Source organism: Cucurbita maxima, unplaced genomic scaffold, assembly GCF_002738345.1.
Source record: "Cucurbita maxima cultivar Rimu unplaced genomic scaffold, Cmax_1.0 Cma_Scf00003, whole genome shotgun sequence".
In the NCBI taxonomy this organism is placed as follows: domain Eukaryota; kingdom Viridiplantae; phylum Streptophyta; class Magnoliopsida; order Cucurbitales; family Cucurbitaceae; genus Cucurbita; species Cucurbita maxima.
Window position 1 is genome coordinate 2,707,455 of NW_019272019.1, and position 15,769 is coordinate 2,723,223.

At 36.1% G+C, this 15,769-nt stretch overlaps 2 protein-coding genes across 4 annotated transcripts in view; one reads left to right on the forward strand and one right to left on the reverse strand.

The window, feature by feature from the left end:
• LOC111476838 (double-strand break repair protein MRE11) overlaps positions 1-3,245 on the forward strand; it is an 8,909-nt gene extending 5,664 nt beyond the window's left edge. For 2 of the 3 annotated variants that reach the window (XM_023120666.1, XM_023120665.1), the window contains exons 19-23: positions 720-791; positions 883-1,121; positions 1,608-1,725; positions 2,200-2,400; positions 2,784-3,245. In XM_023120666.1, the coding sequence (XP_022976434.1) occupies positions 720-791; positions 883-1,121; positions 1,608-1,725; positions 2,200-2,400; positions 2,784-2,822 (669 nt within the window). In that variant the 3' untranslated portion in view covers positions 2,823-3,245. Of the gene's footprint in view, positions 1-719; positions 792-882; positions 1,122-1,595; positions 1,726-2,199; positions 2,401-2,783 lie in introns of those variants that run through there. The other variant, XM_023120667.1, reaches the window with a different exon arrangement.
• Positions 3,246-3,480: 235 nt separating this feature from the next.
• On the reverse strand, positions 3,481-11,383 carry LOC111476817 (myosin-2-like). The gene is made up of 24 exons (XM_023120634.1): positions 10,300-11,383; positions 10,020-10,121; positions 9,795-9,938; positions 9,543-9,693; positions 8,748-8,775; positions 8,492-8,657; positions 8,340-8,403; positions 8,201-8,214; positions 8,028-8,112; positions 7,828-7,931; positions 7,579-7,720; positions 7,294-7,385; positions 7,031-7,183; positions 6,855-6,944; positions 6,600-6,677; positions 6,296-6,454; positions 5,996-6,199; positions 5,700-5,905; positions 5,474-5,609; positions 5,247-5,376; positions 4,953-5,078; positions 4,768-4,868; positions 4,428-4,640; positions 3,481-4,350 (listed from the first exon to the last, which is right to left on the reverse strand). The coding sequence occupies exons 1-24, from the start codon at positions 10,717-10,719 to the stop codon at positions 3,856-3,858; spliced, it is 3,603 nt and encodes a 1,200-aa protein (XP_022976402.1). The 5' UTR covers positions 10,720-11,383; the 3' UTR covers positions 3,481-3,855.
• Between the last annotated feature and the right edge of the window lie 4,386 nt (positions 11,384-15,769).

Here is a 15,769-nt window from a genome sequence, read left to right on the forward strand (position 1 = left end):
CTCTCTCTCTCTCTCTCTCTCTCTCTCTCTCTCTCTCTCTCTCTCTCTCTCTCTCTCTCTCTCTCTCTCTCTCTCTCTCTCTCTCTCTCTCTCTCTCTCTCTCTCTCTCTCTCTCTCTCTCTCTCTCTCTCTCTCTCTCTCTCTCTCTCTCTCTCTCTCTCTCTCTCTCTCTCTCTCTCTCTCTCTCTCTCTCTCTCTCTCTCTCTCTCTCTCTCTCTCTCTCTCTCTCTCTCTCTCTCTCTCTCTCTCTCTCTCTCTCTCTCTCTCTCTCTCTCTCTCTCTCTCTCTCTCTCTCTCTCTCTCTCTCTCTCTCTCTCTCTCTCTCTCTCTCTCTCTCTCTCTCTCTCTCTCTCTCTCTCTCTCTCTCTCTCTCCCTCTCTCTCTCTCTCTCTCTCTCTCTCTCTCTCTCTCTCTCTCTCTCACACACACACACACACACACACACACACACACACACACACTTACGCTCACTCGCCCACACATATACTCCGAAAGAAATAATATTTAGAAAGGAAATATATGGAAGCAGTTATAAATGGAATAAGTGCACAGATCGTCGGGATGGCAAACATATAAATGAGAGTACACCGTTTAAGTCTATAGTTTGGTATAAATGTGCATGAATTAAAGTTAGATGTTCTTTTTAATTTTTTTTTAGATAAAAAACTGAAGGGGTGGTAAATATGCATGTAATTGATAAAGGAATATATTTTCTACAGGATCGAGTCAAGGAGAGGAACACCCATTCCAAGAAGGATATGGCATTCACATCATCTATGCAGTCGTCAAAAGTAGTTATACTTTATTCTACTCTTACATCTCATCACATGAATTTTCTCTCTTGTTATCTATTAGAATTTTGTTAATCATGCGCAATATCAGGATTTAGGCAGTAAAAGTTCCACGGCAGTTGGGTCTGCTGTTTCTTTCAGTGATGATGAGGATACGGTAAAAGCATCTGGGTCAAAGCCCACTAGAGGTCGGAAAGTATCATCTAAGGCAGCTGATGACACTCCAATTAAAACTTCCACACGAGGAAGGGGAAGGGGTAGAGGGAGGGGCACCAGTAGCCTGAAGCAGACAACTCTAGACGCATCTCTTGGATTTCGACAATCGCAAAGGTTCTTCCTGACTCAGTTATTAGTAAATATTGTTTAGTAAAGAATGCCAGTAGAAACTCCTAAAACTACAATTAGCTGTTAGCCAGTGTTTTTCTCTGCAAAAACCTGCTGAGTCAGAGATTTGAAACAAAGGGAAAGTAATAATCACTATCTAATAAGCATGTCGTGGAACACTAACATAGCAGCTGGTTGTAAGGTTTTACTTGTGTCTCCCACAATTTTGCCCTTCCCAACCAAGAAGAAAAATAGAATGGTTAGATTCGCCAAATATCCCTATCTATAGTTCCAGCATTATATAGACACTTAAGCGTAAAGGGTTGATGTCCAAATTATATTATCTTGTTTTCTCTCTTTTACAACAAATATATTGATAGCCTTGAAGTTTAAAAAGGATGTTACTGTTTGTTCGTATGATGATTAAATATAAAGAACGTCCTTGGTGTCATACTTCAATCATAATATGTAATGTTGTAGCTAAAAATGCAGATCTGCATCTGCTACTGCAACTGCTACTGTTCGAAGCATAGCCGATACAGATGTTATGAATTCTGCTTCTAGCGGAGAACCAAGGGAAAATGAAGTGGAAGAAATTAATGACAGTTCGGTAGGGTACCTTTATCAATTAGTTTGAGTTAATTCAGCTGCAGAATGTAGAACTTATAGATAAAATCGTAAATATTAACTATTGAAGTTTCCATATTTTAATTTTGGCTAAATATCTACTTTGTTTAGAAAATATTTCAAAAGTTTCTGACAGTATACTTACTTTAAATAAAAAAAAATCCTTACCCTTAATTTTGAAGGTTGAAGGGTATAAATGAAACTTTTGAAAGTTTAGTTTTATGTTTGAAACAAAATACTACTTGTTTCCATCCAAAACCCAACCATAACTGATTTTTTTTTTTTTCTAGTTTAAATGAATTATTGAAACTTTTTAAAGAAATTTTTTAAACGAAATACAAAATTCAAGGATATTTTCAGTAATTTTGGCTTATTGCCTGTGAAAAATTTCGTGAAATATTGAGGATTACTGATGCTTATTTGATTAATCTGTTGAACCACGTTCATTTTCTATTAGGAAAATGATGATAGTCTTCTCAGCAAAGGAAGAAAGCGCACTGCTCCAAGGGGTAGAGGGAGAGGATCCACTCAGTCTAAACGGGGAAAGAAATCAGACAACTCCGCAGTTCAGAGAACGTTCATGGGTAGAGATGACAGCAAAGATGACAGCGATGATGAAGACAACGCTAGAAAGATATTAAATAAGTCTCAACCTCGGGTTAGCATTCATTTCCTTTTACATGGAGAATTTTTTAAATATTCCTTATTGACCTACTGATTTGTTTAAAAGAGTAATGCTTCAAATATGGTTTAAAACTTTCTCTTGCCTGGGGGACTTCGTCTAAATACTGTTGCATCACACGTTAAATACCTTCTTTTTCTTGTTTCACTAGCTTAATGGGAAATGAAGTTATGGTTTCTCCTCATTTTTAGTATATCTACAATGCATAACAGACCACTTGCATCAGTTGGTATGGTATCATTTGAGTTCTAAAAAATAAAATGTCATAGAACTATCTTTGTTTGATATAGTTGTTAGAGAGAGTGAGAATGAGAGATCCTCCACATACTGTTACCCTGGATCTATCTTAACATTTTCAGGCGACGAGAAATTATGGTGCACTGAGAAAAGGTAGATAGCTAAGCTACCTTTGCCATGAATGTAACCTCATAGATTCACTGCCAGCTACGACATGAGGCGACCCGAGTCTTGATTCGAGTTGAGAACATATTTCCTGTCCTATCAACTCATCCACCATATAATTCATGCCGTGTTAAATCGTTTTTGTGATGTAGCACATTTCAGCTGGAGACTTGCGTTTATTAACTGGAAAAGATGGATGTTCTGTAGGTGTTGGTTGGTAAGCAGAGTAACTTCTTTTTATGTTTTTTTTTTGGCACAATAGTGACCTTAGCTTTATATATTTAACAATTTAAGTTCCAGGGAGCTTTATTCTAATTATATAACATTTTATTTCTCAATCTTTACTGGATTATTACTGTATCGATAGAGTCAATTGTTTCTTCCATTTTAAGAGGTAAATCGGTCTTGATGTATATAAAGAATACTTCATTTACCACCTCTAGATGTTTTGCGTCTTTACTTTAATTGAGGTCGACAAAAATTGAGGTCGACAAAGTCAACTTCCTTTTTTTGCCGCCGAAAGAACTGATACCTAAGAGATTATGTTTGTTTGTTCTAGAGTATTGAATTATGTCAAGCATTTGGGGCCATTTTCATCTGTTAGACCTTCATATTTGGCTGGAGAATTTGCAGGTGATAAATGAGTGCAGAGGATATCAGTAAACTAAGCTTTCCATTAAATAATAATGGAGCTCATTCACTCTATCCAGAAGTACAAACAGTATGAACACCTTCTATTCTTCCTTTGCTGCTACAAACTATCAACATCTATACCATCAAACTGAATATATATATATATAATGACAATACAAACTATACACAAACTAAACTATTATGCAGCGGAGACGTTGGTTCTGAAATCCCTCAGCATATTACGGTTTAGCTATGCACAACCATCCGAACACTCCCTCCCCACGGGCGACACATTTCTCGGCTCTATCAGGTACAGCTTCAACACCAACAAGTTGTCAAGAGCTATATCCTTTCATTCACAGAGCTGAACTGATTCAACTGTCCAAAACTGACATGCTATGATGATGATCTTGAGCTCAACTTCCCCCACCATTTTCGACGAAGTTTATCGACCTCAAAATGACCGTATTTATGAACCTTTCCTTTCATTTCCCGTAATCTTACTTTGTACTCTTTCTTCCATGCTTCAAATCGGACTTTAATTTTACGGTATTCTTCTTCTGGATTCATATTAGACCGTGTTTGTGCATGACTTGATTTTGATTCAATTAAAGCTTTCGCATCGTTATCAAATGCGATTCTTCTCTGTTCAAATTCCCTTACAAGAGTGCTCACTGCAAATAAAGCACCGTTCATTTCTCGCCCTGCTCCAACCTCAGAAATTCCAAAGGCTTTTACAGGCGTGGTACCACCGGGAGTTCGAGATCCCATCGACGTCATATCCTCAGAATCGTAATAGTGAGGCGGTGAATTAGCTACATCAACTCTTCCGAGCGGACAGGCTACATTTTCAGCAGCAGCAAGAGTCCTTTTAGCAACAGCAAGACTCATCTGGCATTAACAAATATACATCTCAGCTCAGCTCAAAAGAGAAGTAAAAAAATCAAGAATCCTGATTGTAAACTTACTTGCAAAGAAGCCGTCTGCTTTTGCCACATATCCTCCATGGATTTCATCTTGGCATCATATTCTGACCGCATACACTCAAATTGCTTTACTTTCTCCCTCAGTGCAGCATTTTCCTCTTCCTTTTTCTCCATGGCTGCTTCTGCCATCACAACCCTCTTTTGAAGCTCACCCACAGTTGTTGTTAGGGATTCAACCTGTTCTTGAAGTTTGTCCTGCTCGAGAAAGAAGAATTACGATCTTATGAGCACGATTACACGGTTAATAATCATATGAACTTAAAAACAGAAGCCAACACATGAAAAGTTGTCAGCTGCAGCATGTTAGGTGGAGTGCCTTTACCTCTGAAGCTCTCCTGTCTGCGTTCAGTTTAGACATTCTGTTTTCTCGAAAAGAGCTCCGTATGCTCTTGAAATGCTTTCGAGCCAACGATCGACGTATAGCTGAGGGGTAAAATGAAAAATATAAGATTATGTACGATGCCAATCATTACAAATGTCGTACCATAACACAACAATAACAGTTACCCGATTGTATTCGTATGACTGCTTGCAGCTCGTAAACTTTCTTAGGAACACTGGAAGCATAAACAACGAATGAGAACCTCGGCACATTAACGGTACATCTCCTTCTGGCATTTTCGCCACGAATAACTGCATGAATAAACAATTAATCAGTATTTATAGCAGATTATACTCTTGATTAGAAGCATGCATTTACAATGGGTACAGATAAAATATAACTAAAGTCAAATCTACAAACGAAACAGCACCAATGTATTACGCGACTGGCAGTCGAAACTTTAAAGATAGATAACATACGTGATTGTAAGGTAGTTGCTGCTTGCTTAAGTTGAAGGAAGTGGCCACGGGAATGGCAACTACGAAAGTACTTTTGAACCGCTAGGACGCCTTGTACAACTTGCTTCCTCCTTTCCTCCAATGCCCTAATCTGAGAGCCACAAAACCAATGAAATGTCATTTCTTATCTAAACTGGGAAAAAAAAGAGAGAAAGGAAGGAAGAAAAACCAAACACGACAGGACTCACCTGCCCAGCTCGGAAAAATAGCTTGGTATAACCAACATGGTACATATGGGGGTGGACGTTAAATCGTTGCAAAACAGCCATTGATGTACTCAACGGATCTCGAGATACACCAGTTTCTTTAAGGAAGAATCCGAACCTTATATCATATTCAGATATGAAATTCAATAACAGATTAGTTATAGCATAAAATCTAAAGAAGATAGTGAAAAAAAAAAAATTCTTCTACCTTTCAGCAAATTCTTGATGCATCATTCTGGTAGGATAACCAGATCTTGAAATTCTGACAACCTCCAAAATTCCAGAGTATCTAAGCTGCTGTAAGACGAGGTCCTCCTCGAATACGCCACAAACTTGATTCCTGTTTGGTCTTATGCAACAAATGAAATGATGGCTGGTGCGCTCCAATTTACGAAATAGGTCACATAGTAGAACCTATCCAAACAGAAGAGACAAATTTTTTGGATTATAAGTTACCACGAAAGTTTTGAATAAAGAAAATCGAAACGCTCACGACCATTTTACCTTGTACTTGGTACCAGCGCCTGGCTCAGGGGATTGTACTACTTCTGTAGAACACATTGAAACTGTTGGTTTGTGGGAATAGTTAACCATTTTTGAGGCAAATAATTGCAGTAGCTTGCAAGAACATGATGAAAAGAGTTGGATGGAATCTGAATGCAGCATATCTCTATTCTTTTCCAAAAACCCATTGGTATCGTATACAACCTACAGAAGGGAACCGAGATGATGATAAAATTTGTGCACGGCACGGTAATGAACCTTTTTGCTTAGAAAAAGAGAAAGGAGATAGAAACAACTAACCTCTCCAGCATAATGGCGAACGCCAAAAGCCCTGCCTCTCTCGCCTTTAAAGCGAGGATGAGATTTGAAGTGTTGCTTTAGTTTATTAGCAAATGTCAGATCTGTAGCCTTGGGAAAACTCAACTCTTCGTCCAACAAAGCTAGAACTCCGATAGGTTTCTGCTCGATTGCACCAGATAAAACGAATTAATCTCGCTATCTCAGGATATGGAAATATTTTTTTATATATGCTTAAAATGATATGGATCATGTAATTATGTTGAAAACAACTATCCGAGTGAATTCGAGTTTCAAAATTAGTCACCTTCTCGATAAGATTCAAACACTCTTGATTGTCTTTGAAGTTGAGTTTGGTGCTATCGACCCCATTAAATTCGTAGTCCTGCAAAATAAACCGATCAACCATGGTATGCAACTTTCCTTGGATTGTTTATAAAAATGACAAAATTAAGCAAGAACACAAATCATGGAAGTGCGTGGAAGACTTCAGAATTAAGGGAAGAACAAGCAACATTTTCTTTAAAGAATTGCGTGAAGTACAGGTGATTTTAGAGCTCACCTCCTGCTGAAGTTTGAACAGGTGCCGAATAAAATGCTGCTGCAGTCTTTCGTTTGCATAATTGATACAAAACTGTTCGAAGCCGTTCTTCTGAATTTGGGGACAACGAGATAATCACCATAACATGTCGTTTCATATTAAAAAAATAGTTACACATAGACGGATAAATAACGTGCCTTAAGTGACTCAAACCCATAGAAGTCGAGGATATTTATGGATCTTCCAGAGTGCTCCCTTCTTGGTTTAAGTGACTTATTGATCTGTTCTACAAGCCAGTCAAACAAGCTTGCATAAATGAATTTTGCCAATGCATCTCTTGCATCGGTTGCCTGTATTTGTAACGACAAATGGACATCGTGTTACGATAGAAGAATGGTTTTCTAAGACAGCTGGGAATTGATATATATCAACTTCACAGATGAGGAGAATAGAAAGCAACCTGTCGTAATGTCCGATTGCATGTTGGAGTTGACAAAACTAACTTAAGCTCATTAGGACTGCAACCCATCAGCTCGGCAGCGTTTGCGATCGCTGTATAAAAAAAGTTCAAAAATACATAAAGCAAATGAAACAGCATACTGCATAATTATGTAGGTCCTAAACGCCGCAAGTCTTCCCTTTTACCAACGTCACAAGGGCTATCAACGTCAAATTATAGCATCGTGCGTAATTAAATGCATGCCACGTTTAAACAAAGTAGTACATATCTTGGTCCGAGCGTTACCTTCATTAGCCATGACGACCTCCACATGATTTTCACTATTAATCGTTTGAAACGTAATGTTCCCTATCCACAAAACTGCAGCAAGCAAACGAAATGCATGCTCTTGATCTTCTTTTGTGAATTGAAGCATATCTAAGGCTTCCTGTAGGCAAGGAGAAAAAGGGATTTGACACAGTCGAGATAGATCGAATAAAATCTCAAAAAAGTTGGTCGGTAGCATTCGGATCAAAGAAGTATATATTTCTTTACCACAAGAACATGAAATTTCTGTGCATCGTCCACACTACCGATCACGAGGCATTCACTGTGATTAAGGTAACTGTACTCACTGGCCATTCTGATATTCAATTTCTCTGAAGAAACAAAAGCAACGAAACAATTACAATTTCTAGATATTCATGAAGAGAACAAAGTTGATGATTAGAAAAAGAAAACACGAACGCAGATACCTTTAAGTGTAGATGGCGCTCCAGCACAAAGTTGATAGAAGATATGGAACGATCTCTCGCCATTGACCAGCTGAACAACTCTCGACTGCTCAAAGAAGACATAACAACTTCAGGGTGACACATAATTACACAGTATGTTTTGATCAAAGATCTGATAGAACAGAGATAATTACCTTTTCCAACAGAACTAATTGATATTTGCCAGATGAGTCGACGTGTGATATGCACGTAACGTTACAGAAAGTTAATAAAAGTAAGCAGAAACATAATTTATAAAATTATCCTAATATTTTCAGCACAAAAGTTCTTTACATGTCTGGATTACAGCACCACATATCTTCCCTGTTCTGCTAAAAAGAATTTCAATCAGCTTCCCCTGCACAAGGGACAAACTAGCTTGGTCAGACTAGAATGTCTGCTAGAGTTTTTTCCAAAATTGAAGGAAATGTTTTAGAAAAACTGACAAATCTGCTGGCATTGTTGTTTCTGGAGGTTTTAGCATTCCCAAATGCTTCGAGGATAACGTTAGCCCGTGGGATTCTATCAACTATGCCACTGCCACCGCCAAGAGCAGTCAGGTACTGAAGTGCAGCTTTTGCTGTCTCAGTTTTTCCTGCTCCACTTTCACCACTAGAAGAACAAGGGAAAAAATATATCATTGAATACAAGTTATACGCGTAGAAATATCCTGGATTTCGGAATACAAAATCGAAATCTAACCTGATGATAATAGATTGATTAACTTCATCTGCAACATGAATATCAACCCAGATTTGTGGGTGTTAGATATAAACTCAACTAGTGAAATACAAAGCTTAAATAAACAAAAGAATATAAATTGTGAGATCCCACATCGGTTGGGAAGGAGAACGAAGCATTATTTATAAGGGTATGGAAATCTCTCTCTCAGATGCATTTTAAAAATCTTGAGGGGAAGGCCAAAAGAAGACAATATTTGTTACAAATGGTATGAGTTAGACACCGGACGGTGTACCAGCGAGGACGTTGATCCCCAAAGGCGGGTGGATTATGAGATCCTACATCAGTGAGAAAGAGGAACGAAACATTCTTTATAAGGGTGTGGAAACATCTCCCTAGCAGACGTGTTTTGAAAACCTTGAGAGGAAACCCGAAAGGGAAGACCCAAAGAGGAAAATATTTGTTAGCGGTGGGCTTGAGCTGTTATAAATGGTATCAGAGCCAGACACCGAGCGGTGTGCCAGCGACGACGTTGGGCCCCGAAGGGAAGTGGATTGTGAGATCCCACGTCGACTGAAAAGGGGAACGAGCGCCAGCGAGGACGCTGGGCCTCAAAGGGGGGTGGATTGTGAGATCCTTCCTCAGTTGGAGAGAAGAATGAAACATTCTTTATAAGGATGTGGAAACCTCTCCCTAGCAAACGCGTTTTAAAAACTTTGAAGAAAAGTCCAAAAGGAAAGGCTGAGAGAGGACAATATCTACTAACGGTGGGCTTGAGCTGTTACAATAAAAGATAGTGCAGATGAATTATTCTACCTTGCATCACCCCAGAATAGGCAGCATCTGCTACAGCATAAACATGAGGGTCATTCATGACTCTCTCTCTATAAGCTGTAATCAATCCATCTCCATACTGTTTAGTGTCTTTCAAGGGATTAACAGCAATCAAAACTGACCCTGCATTACACTGCAACAAGAATACCCAGAAACAGTCAAACAACAACAAGAACAAAACCATCTCGAAACGAAACACTCATACAGTGCGCATCAAAACTAAACCACACTAACATAAATTTCATCTCGAGAAAATCGTTGCTGAAGACTGTTAACAACCGAGGGCTCGTTCAAATAACCAAGCTGTACAAGATCATCAACCCCCTCCACGATATCGGGATTCGTAGGTAAAAGATCTACCGTCGAAACTTTAATAACCTAATCAGTGTACATTCATCATAAGTTTTTGAATCAAACAAGATTCAAGGTGCGAATAAATCACCAAGCTTATGAACTTACCTTATTGTTTGAGAGCATGACAGATGCCTCAGCCCCACTGTTTGATTGTATAGTTCCTAACTCCCATTGTCCAGATGAAATTTGACACCAAACCCGGAGTTTCTAATAGAGGAGAAAGCATGAGAATCATGAAGAACATGCACACAAGATCTACAAGGCTAGATAAACTGTTCATAATCATTATTCATTACCAAAAATATAAAAGCCATTGATCCAAAAACGATCATATTCCTATTAAGATATGTGTTAATATAAGGAAAATTGTGAGCAGAAGTGGTACCTTCTGGAGAAAATAGCTGATAATCTCCTCCCAGTTAGACCCTTCTGGATAAGAACCATACGGACCATTCACTTGATCTTCATTATCCTTCTCTGAAGCAACCAAGTAAGGCGATTCATCGCCTTGATCTCTTTTCACTCTCCTTAATGCAAAGTTAGCCAGACCATTCTCCTTCCTCAATGGATCTTCCCTTCCATTGAAACCATTAATACAGCACTCAGAGGAACCGTCGCCATTAACCTTGAAATTAACGGGTAAAGCCCGCCGCAGCGGTGGAATCCGAGCCTTGGAAGTAGGCCGAGACGGCAATGCCGGCGGCAAGTCTTTAGGCATCTCAATCTCATCCCTTCGTCGAAGAGAATCAAGCATTTCCTCCAGTGAGCTTCGAACTATCGTCGATGGCGATGCAGATAACATCATTTTGACAAAACCCCACTACTTAAAACGCCAAAAACTCACAGAATTCAACCCAAAACAAAACCCCCAAGTTCAATACACTGAAAACCCACCAAAATCAAACAGGCATATAAGAGTTCTTACACACCCAGATTCTAGAATTCGAAAAGCAAGTGAAAAAGAAAGTAAGAAATCGAAGGTAATATAAAACTCGAATCACTTTAGAACAAAAAACAGAGAACAATCGCCGAAAACAAACTCTGCAACAGCCATAGGTATTGGAAACGAGGCTAATTCCGTTAAGCAACAACCCTCCATTAACAGAAGAACAGAAAAAATGAAGGGTATGGAAGATACAGAAGCAGTTTTGGTTGTTTCGCTCTAGTTTTTTTTCTCTCTCTCTCACTCTGTTTCGAAAAAACCCAAAAAAGAACTGAAAGAACTGAAAGAAGAGAGAGAAAGAAGAGAGAGAAAGCTCAGTTAATTTGTTGTTGTTGTTGCTTGAAGCTTCTGTGAAGAACGGAAAATTTTCAAAATTTGGTTCAGGTAGGTGGAGCCGTAGAGAGAGTTTCAAGCAATTCCTTCCGGAACCCGCCTGGTTCTCATTTGGGTTTGAACAAAAAAATTAAAATTTTAATTAAATTCCTAATTTTCTTTTCTTGAAATTCGGATTTCATGAAAAGCAATCACAAAAAATATTCAGAACCCGGAGACCAACGCCTGAATCGTCATGTAAAGAATTAAAGCTGTAGGTTCAACATTAGACCATGTTTTGGCTCAATATTACAACTTTGCCATCCCCATACATACATACATACATATTTTTTAATTAATTTCCAATTTTCAAATTTTAATTATTATTGTTATTTATTTTTCTCAATTTTCTGTTGTTTTGGCTCAAAATTACAACTTTGCCATCATCATCATACATACATACATATTTTTTTAATTAATTTTTAATTTTCAATTTTCAAATTTTAATCATAATTGTTATTTATTTTTCTCAATTTTCTGTTTAATTTATTTGTAAAAATTGGAGTTTTTTTTTTAAATTTATTATTAATTGATTAACATACCATAATTGGGTCGCGATTGGGATTACCTAATTTCAAATTAAATCAGACAATAATATAATTATAATAAGGTTTGGTATTTAAAAGTTAATTATTTCATAAATTTAATGTAAATTACTTATTAATAATTAATTTTTTATTTAAATCATATTGAAAATTAAATAGTCAATGACTCAAAAATCTTACTTTTAAAATTATGGCATTAAATATTCAACATGCTCCTTAGGCTTATCATCAAACACGACAATAAGAAATTTATGGTTTTTTTTTTCTTCTTTTTGTCAAATTACAATTTAGTCCCTAGAACATTTAATTTTGTGTTTTAATTAATTCGTGAGCTTTAAGAATGTCATATCCTCCATGAGCCGTGTGGTCTAAGTGAACTATTGGTATTGCGATCCAGCCAGCACGTCAGAGGTTGAATTATGCACTTGCTATTTGGTACGGTATTTGTAAATGACAGGATAGAACCCAAATGGATGGATGTTCAGGATGTTCCGATGAGACGAGCTGACACGTGGGTCAATTCTCGATGACACGACCGAGTGAGTTGTGATGACCGACGACACCCCAAACTTGAGATGGTGTGAAGACATATGGAGCATAACAAGATGAGATGCAATGTTAACTTCAACTTCAATTTGACGTCTTTCTCATTTAATTTATTGGAACATTTATTAATTATTATTATTATTACTATTTTGAAGAAAAAGGAAAATCCTTTATAATTTATTGGTTAAAAAGAAGACACATTTTTGTCAATCACATCACCACAAAGACATGGCCAACAACACAAAATCAAAACCGCAACTATTTTGTGGACCAAATGTATGGGCTCATTGGCGCCCCTTAATTTCATTAAATACATTTATCATTTTATTTTTATTTTTATTTTTATTTTTATTTTTATTTTTATTTTTAATTCACTCCACACACACACACAAATATATATATATATATATATATATATATAATTTATGCTAAGTTTTTATTGAATTATGAATAAACCTCTTTTTTAAAATTGTAAATACTAATTAAGATGAAGGGCAAATGCGTAATTTGGAATGAGAGTTGGTCTTTTTTTTTTTTTCCTATTTATTTATTTTATTTTATTTTTTTGTCATGACATGAGTTTTTAATTGTGCCCACAAATATCTCCAAATTAATTAATTTAATTTAATTATTTTTTTATTGTTTCTGGAAAGAACATGACTAGGTATTTTGTAGAATTTGGGAATTTAATAAATAATTGTTCTTTTAGTCAAAGTTTCTTGAACGTGACATTTTGCTTAAATTTGGAGGGAATTTTGAATTAAATAGAAAAATTAGATTTACAATTATGCCCTTTGAGGAAATAAAAACCATGTTTGACTTTGGAGATTATTTTAAATTACCTTTACACTATTTTTATTTTTATATAGCTTAATTTATTTTCTATTAATTTTTTTTATTTATTTTAGTCTTACAATATTGATCATCCAATATTAATATTTTCTATTAAACTTGAAATTTAATTTTTAAAATATAGTGGCAAAAAAAATATTTAAACATAATTAAAAGACGAGATAGAGAGGAACGAGTGCCAGCGAGGACGTTGGGCCTCAAAGAGGATGAATTATGAGATCTCATATCGATTGGAGAAGGAAACGAAATATTCTTTATAAGGGTGTGGAAATCTCTCCCTAGTAGACACGTTTTAAAAATCTAGTAGACAATATTTGTTAACTGTAGACTTGAGTTGTTAACATGGTATTAGGGGTATGCCCTTAACTTAGTCATGTCAATAGATTCTTCAAGTATCGAACAAATAGTGTACTTTGTTCAAGAGATTCAGAGAAGGATTCGAGTCTCGATTAAGGAGAGCCTACTCGAGGGCTCCATAGGTCTGACAGGAGGTTCTATGTTCTATGATGTAATTCAGAAAAGGAGTCGAGTCTCGATTAAGGAGAGCCTACTCGAGGGCTCCATAGGTTTGACAGGAGGTTCTATGTTCTATGATGTAATTCGTTTGACGGGAGAATTCTTTACTTATAAGAATACATCTCTATTGGTACAAGATGTTTCGAGAAAATCGAAAGCAAAACCATGAGACTTTATATTCAAAATTAACAATATCATACCACTATGAAGAGTCGCTAGCAGTCGGCTGGTACAGTTACATGCACGGTCCATAATAGTTTAATTTTTTTTTTATTATTATTTATTAAAAATGATTGGAAGTACCATTTAGTCAGGGGGGTGGGGAGATGATTAAGGGCACATGGGAGGGCAAAAAGGTAAAATGAAGTTGGTTTAATCATGGATGATGGAGGGAAAGGAATGCATGGTGTTGGTGGCAGGGAAATCAGAGGGATTTGGAATTTAATGATAACGGTAAGTGGGCCCCACCTTAATTAAGTGACAAAATACAAAATACAATTTTTTTTTTTAAATTAGATCAATAATTTGCTTTATAACAAATACAAAATGACCAAAAAGTCCACCTAATCCCCCGGACCCCTTTTTGGAACTTCACATTTGTTTTTTTTTTTCCATTAATTTTAATTTTTCAAAAAATAAAATTAAAGAATCTAACCTTTTTTCCCCAAAATAATAACAGTAATCTTCATTTTTATGAAAAATATATATATTTATTTATTTCAACCAATAACCATTATTTACTTCTTTTTTTTTTAATTAAATTATAAATTTAGTTTGGGTCCCACATGGATCATAAATATGCAGCTTTCAAACAAGGCCATTGTTTCTCCTCGAACTTTGTTAGGTCAATATTGAGCTAGAAATGACAATTAGACGAAACCACTATAGTCGATCAGGTGGAGTTATCTCATCTCATTGTGCTCGTACTAGAATTGGGGTTGTTTTATATCTCGATCTCTCGTCAACTTCTTCAAGGAAGTCAAAAGGTACTGAATAGTTGAAAAATTGAGATTCCACATCTTCGGTAAAGAAAACGACATTATACAAACGATATGATGTCAAAATGATTCAAATCCATCCAAACAACGTGACTCGTGAATATCCAAAGAAAAATAGTACAAAATACATGTTCGATCTATCGCTTTGGTCTCTAGAATTCTATTTGACATGGCAGCGGACATGAATGACGTGGAAATTTTAAGTTGTGGCAAAAAAATATAATAATATTATATTCAAGATTTGGAAACGAACGGCCCAGATCTGGCGGAAGGACGTCTGGCGGGTGACGGTTGGCGGCGGCGCAGGGAACAAGAGGAGTGAGAGGAAGAAGAGACCGCCACGTCACCAATACAACGAGCAACACATATATATATTTAAAATAAATATATTATGCCACGTAATTAATTAGAGTCCACTTGGCATGCAATAAAATATTTGGAGAGGGTTTGCATGTTCTAAGAAATATAATTAAAAATAGTGTATGATTGAGATCATGTTCTAATTTCTATAAAGTTGTGGTTCGCCAATATTCATCACTTCGACATATTTTATATTAAACATTTCAATAAATTCCGAAGTCCAAAGCTTAATTAATTAAAATAATTAGATTTTTTTATTTATTTATTTTCAATTTAATTTTTTATAAAAAAAATCTTAATTTCCAACTCACGTCACATTATGTGTAACGAGAAAGATTTAAATATTTTTTAAAACTCGACTCATTAAATAACCGCATTTTAATTTCATGTGCTTTATTTATATTATCACGTTCACTCGTTAATTTTACTAGTTATTTTACTCGTTAATTTCCAACTCACGTAACATTATGTGCTTTATTTATATTATAAGATATTACCGTGAAAGGGACAATTCTTATGAAATAAGTGGGAAATAAGTTGTAGCTATATTTGCAATCTAGTCCCTCGAAAGTTTTTCAATAATTGCAATTTCACCCGTTTCATATTATAATTGGAACATTTGGTATATTAAAAACTATAGAGTAGAGTAGTACATTATAACATATCAAATTATTTCATAAAATTCAACATTTTACTCAATTGGATTCATCAATTATTGAATCA

What these genes read in the sequence shown, in the direction of transcription:
- LOC111476817 (XM_023120634.1), bottom strand. Translation starts at nt 10,719, where the DNA reads ATGATGTTATCTGCATCGCCATCGACGATAGTTCGAAGCTCACTGGAG. An exon ending in AGAAATTTCATGTTCTTGTG is followed by an intron (nt 7,721 to 7,827) that starts GTAAAGAAATAT and finishes CCTTGCCTACAG; the next exon opens with GAAGCCTTAGATATGCTTCA. An exon ending in CAGACAGGAGAGCTTCAGAG is followed by an intron (nt 4,641 to 4,767) that starts GTAAAGGCACTC and finishes TTTCTCGAGCAG; the next exon opens with GACAAACTTCAAGAACAGGT.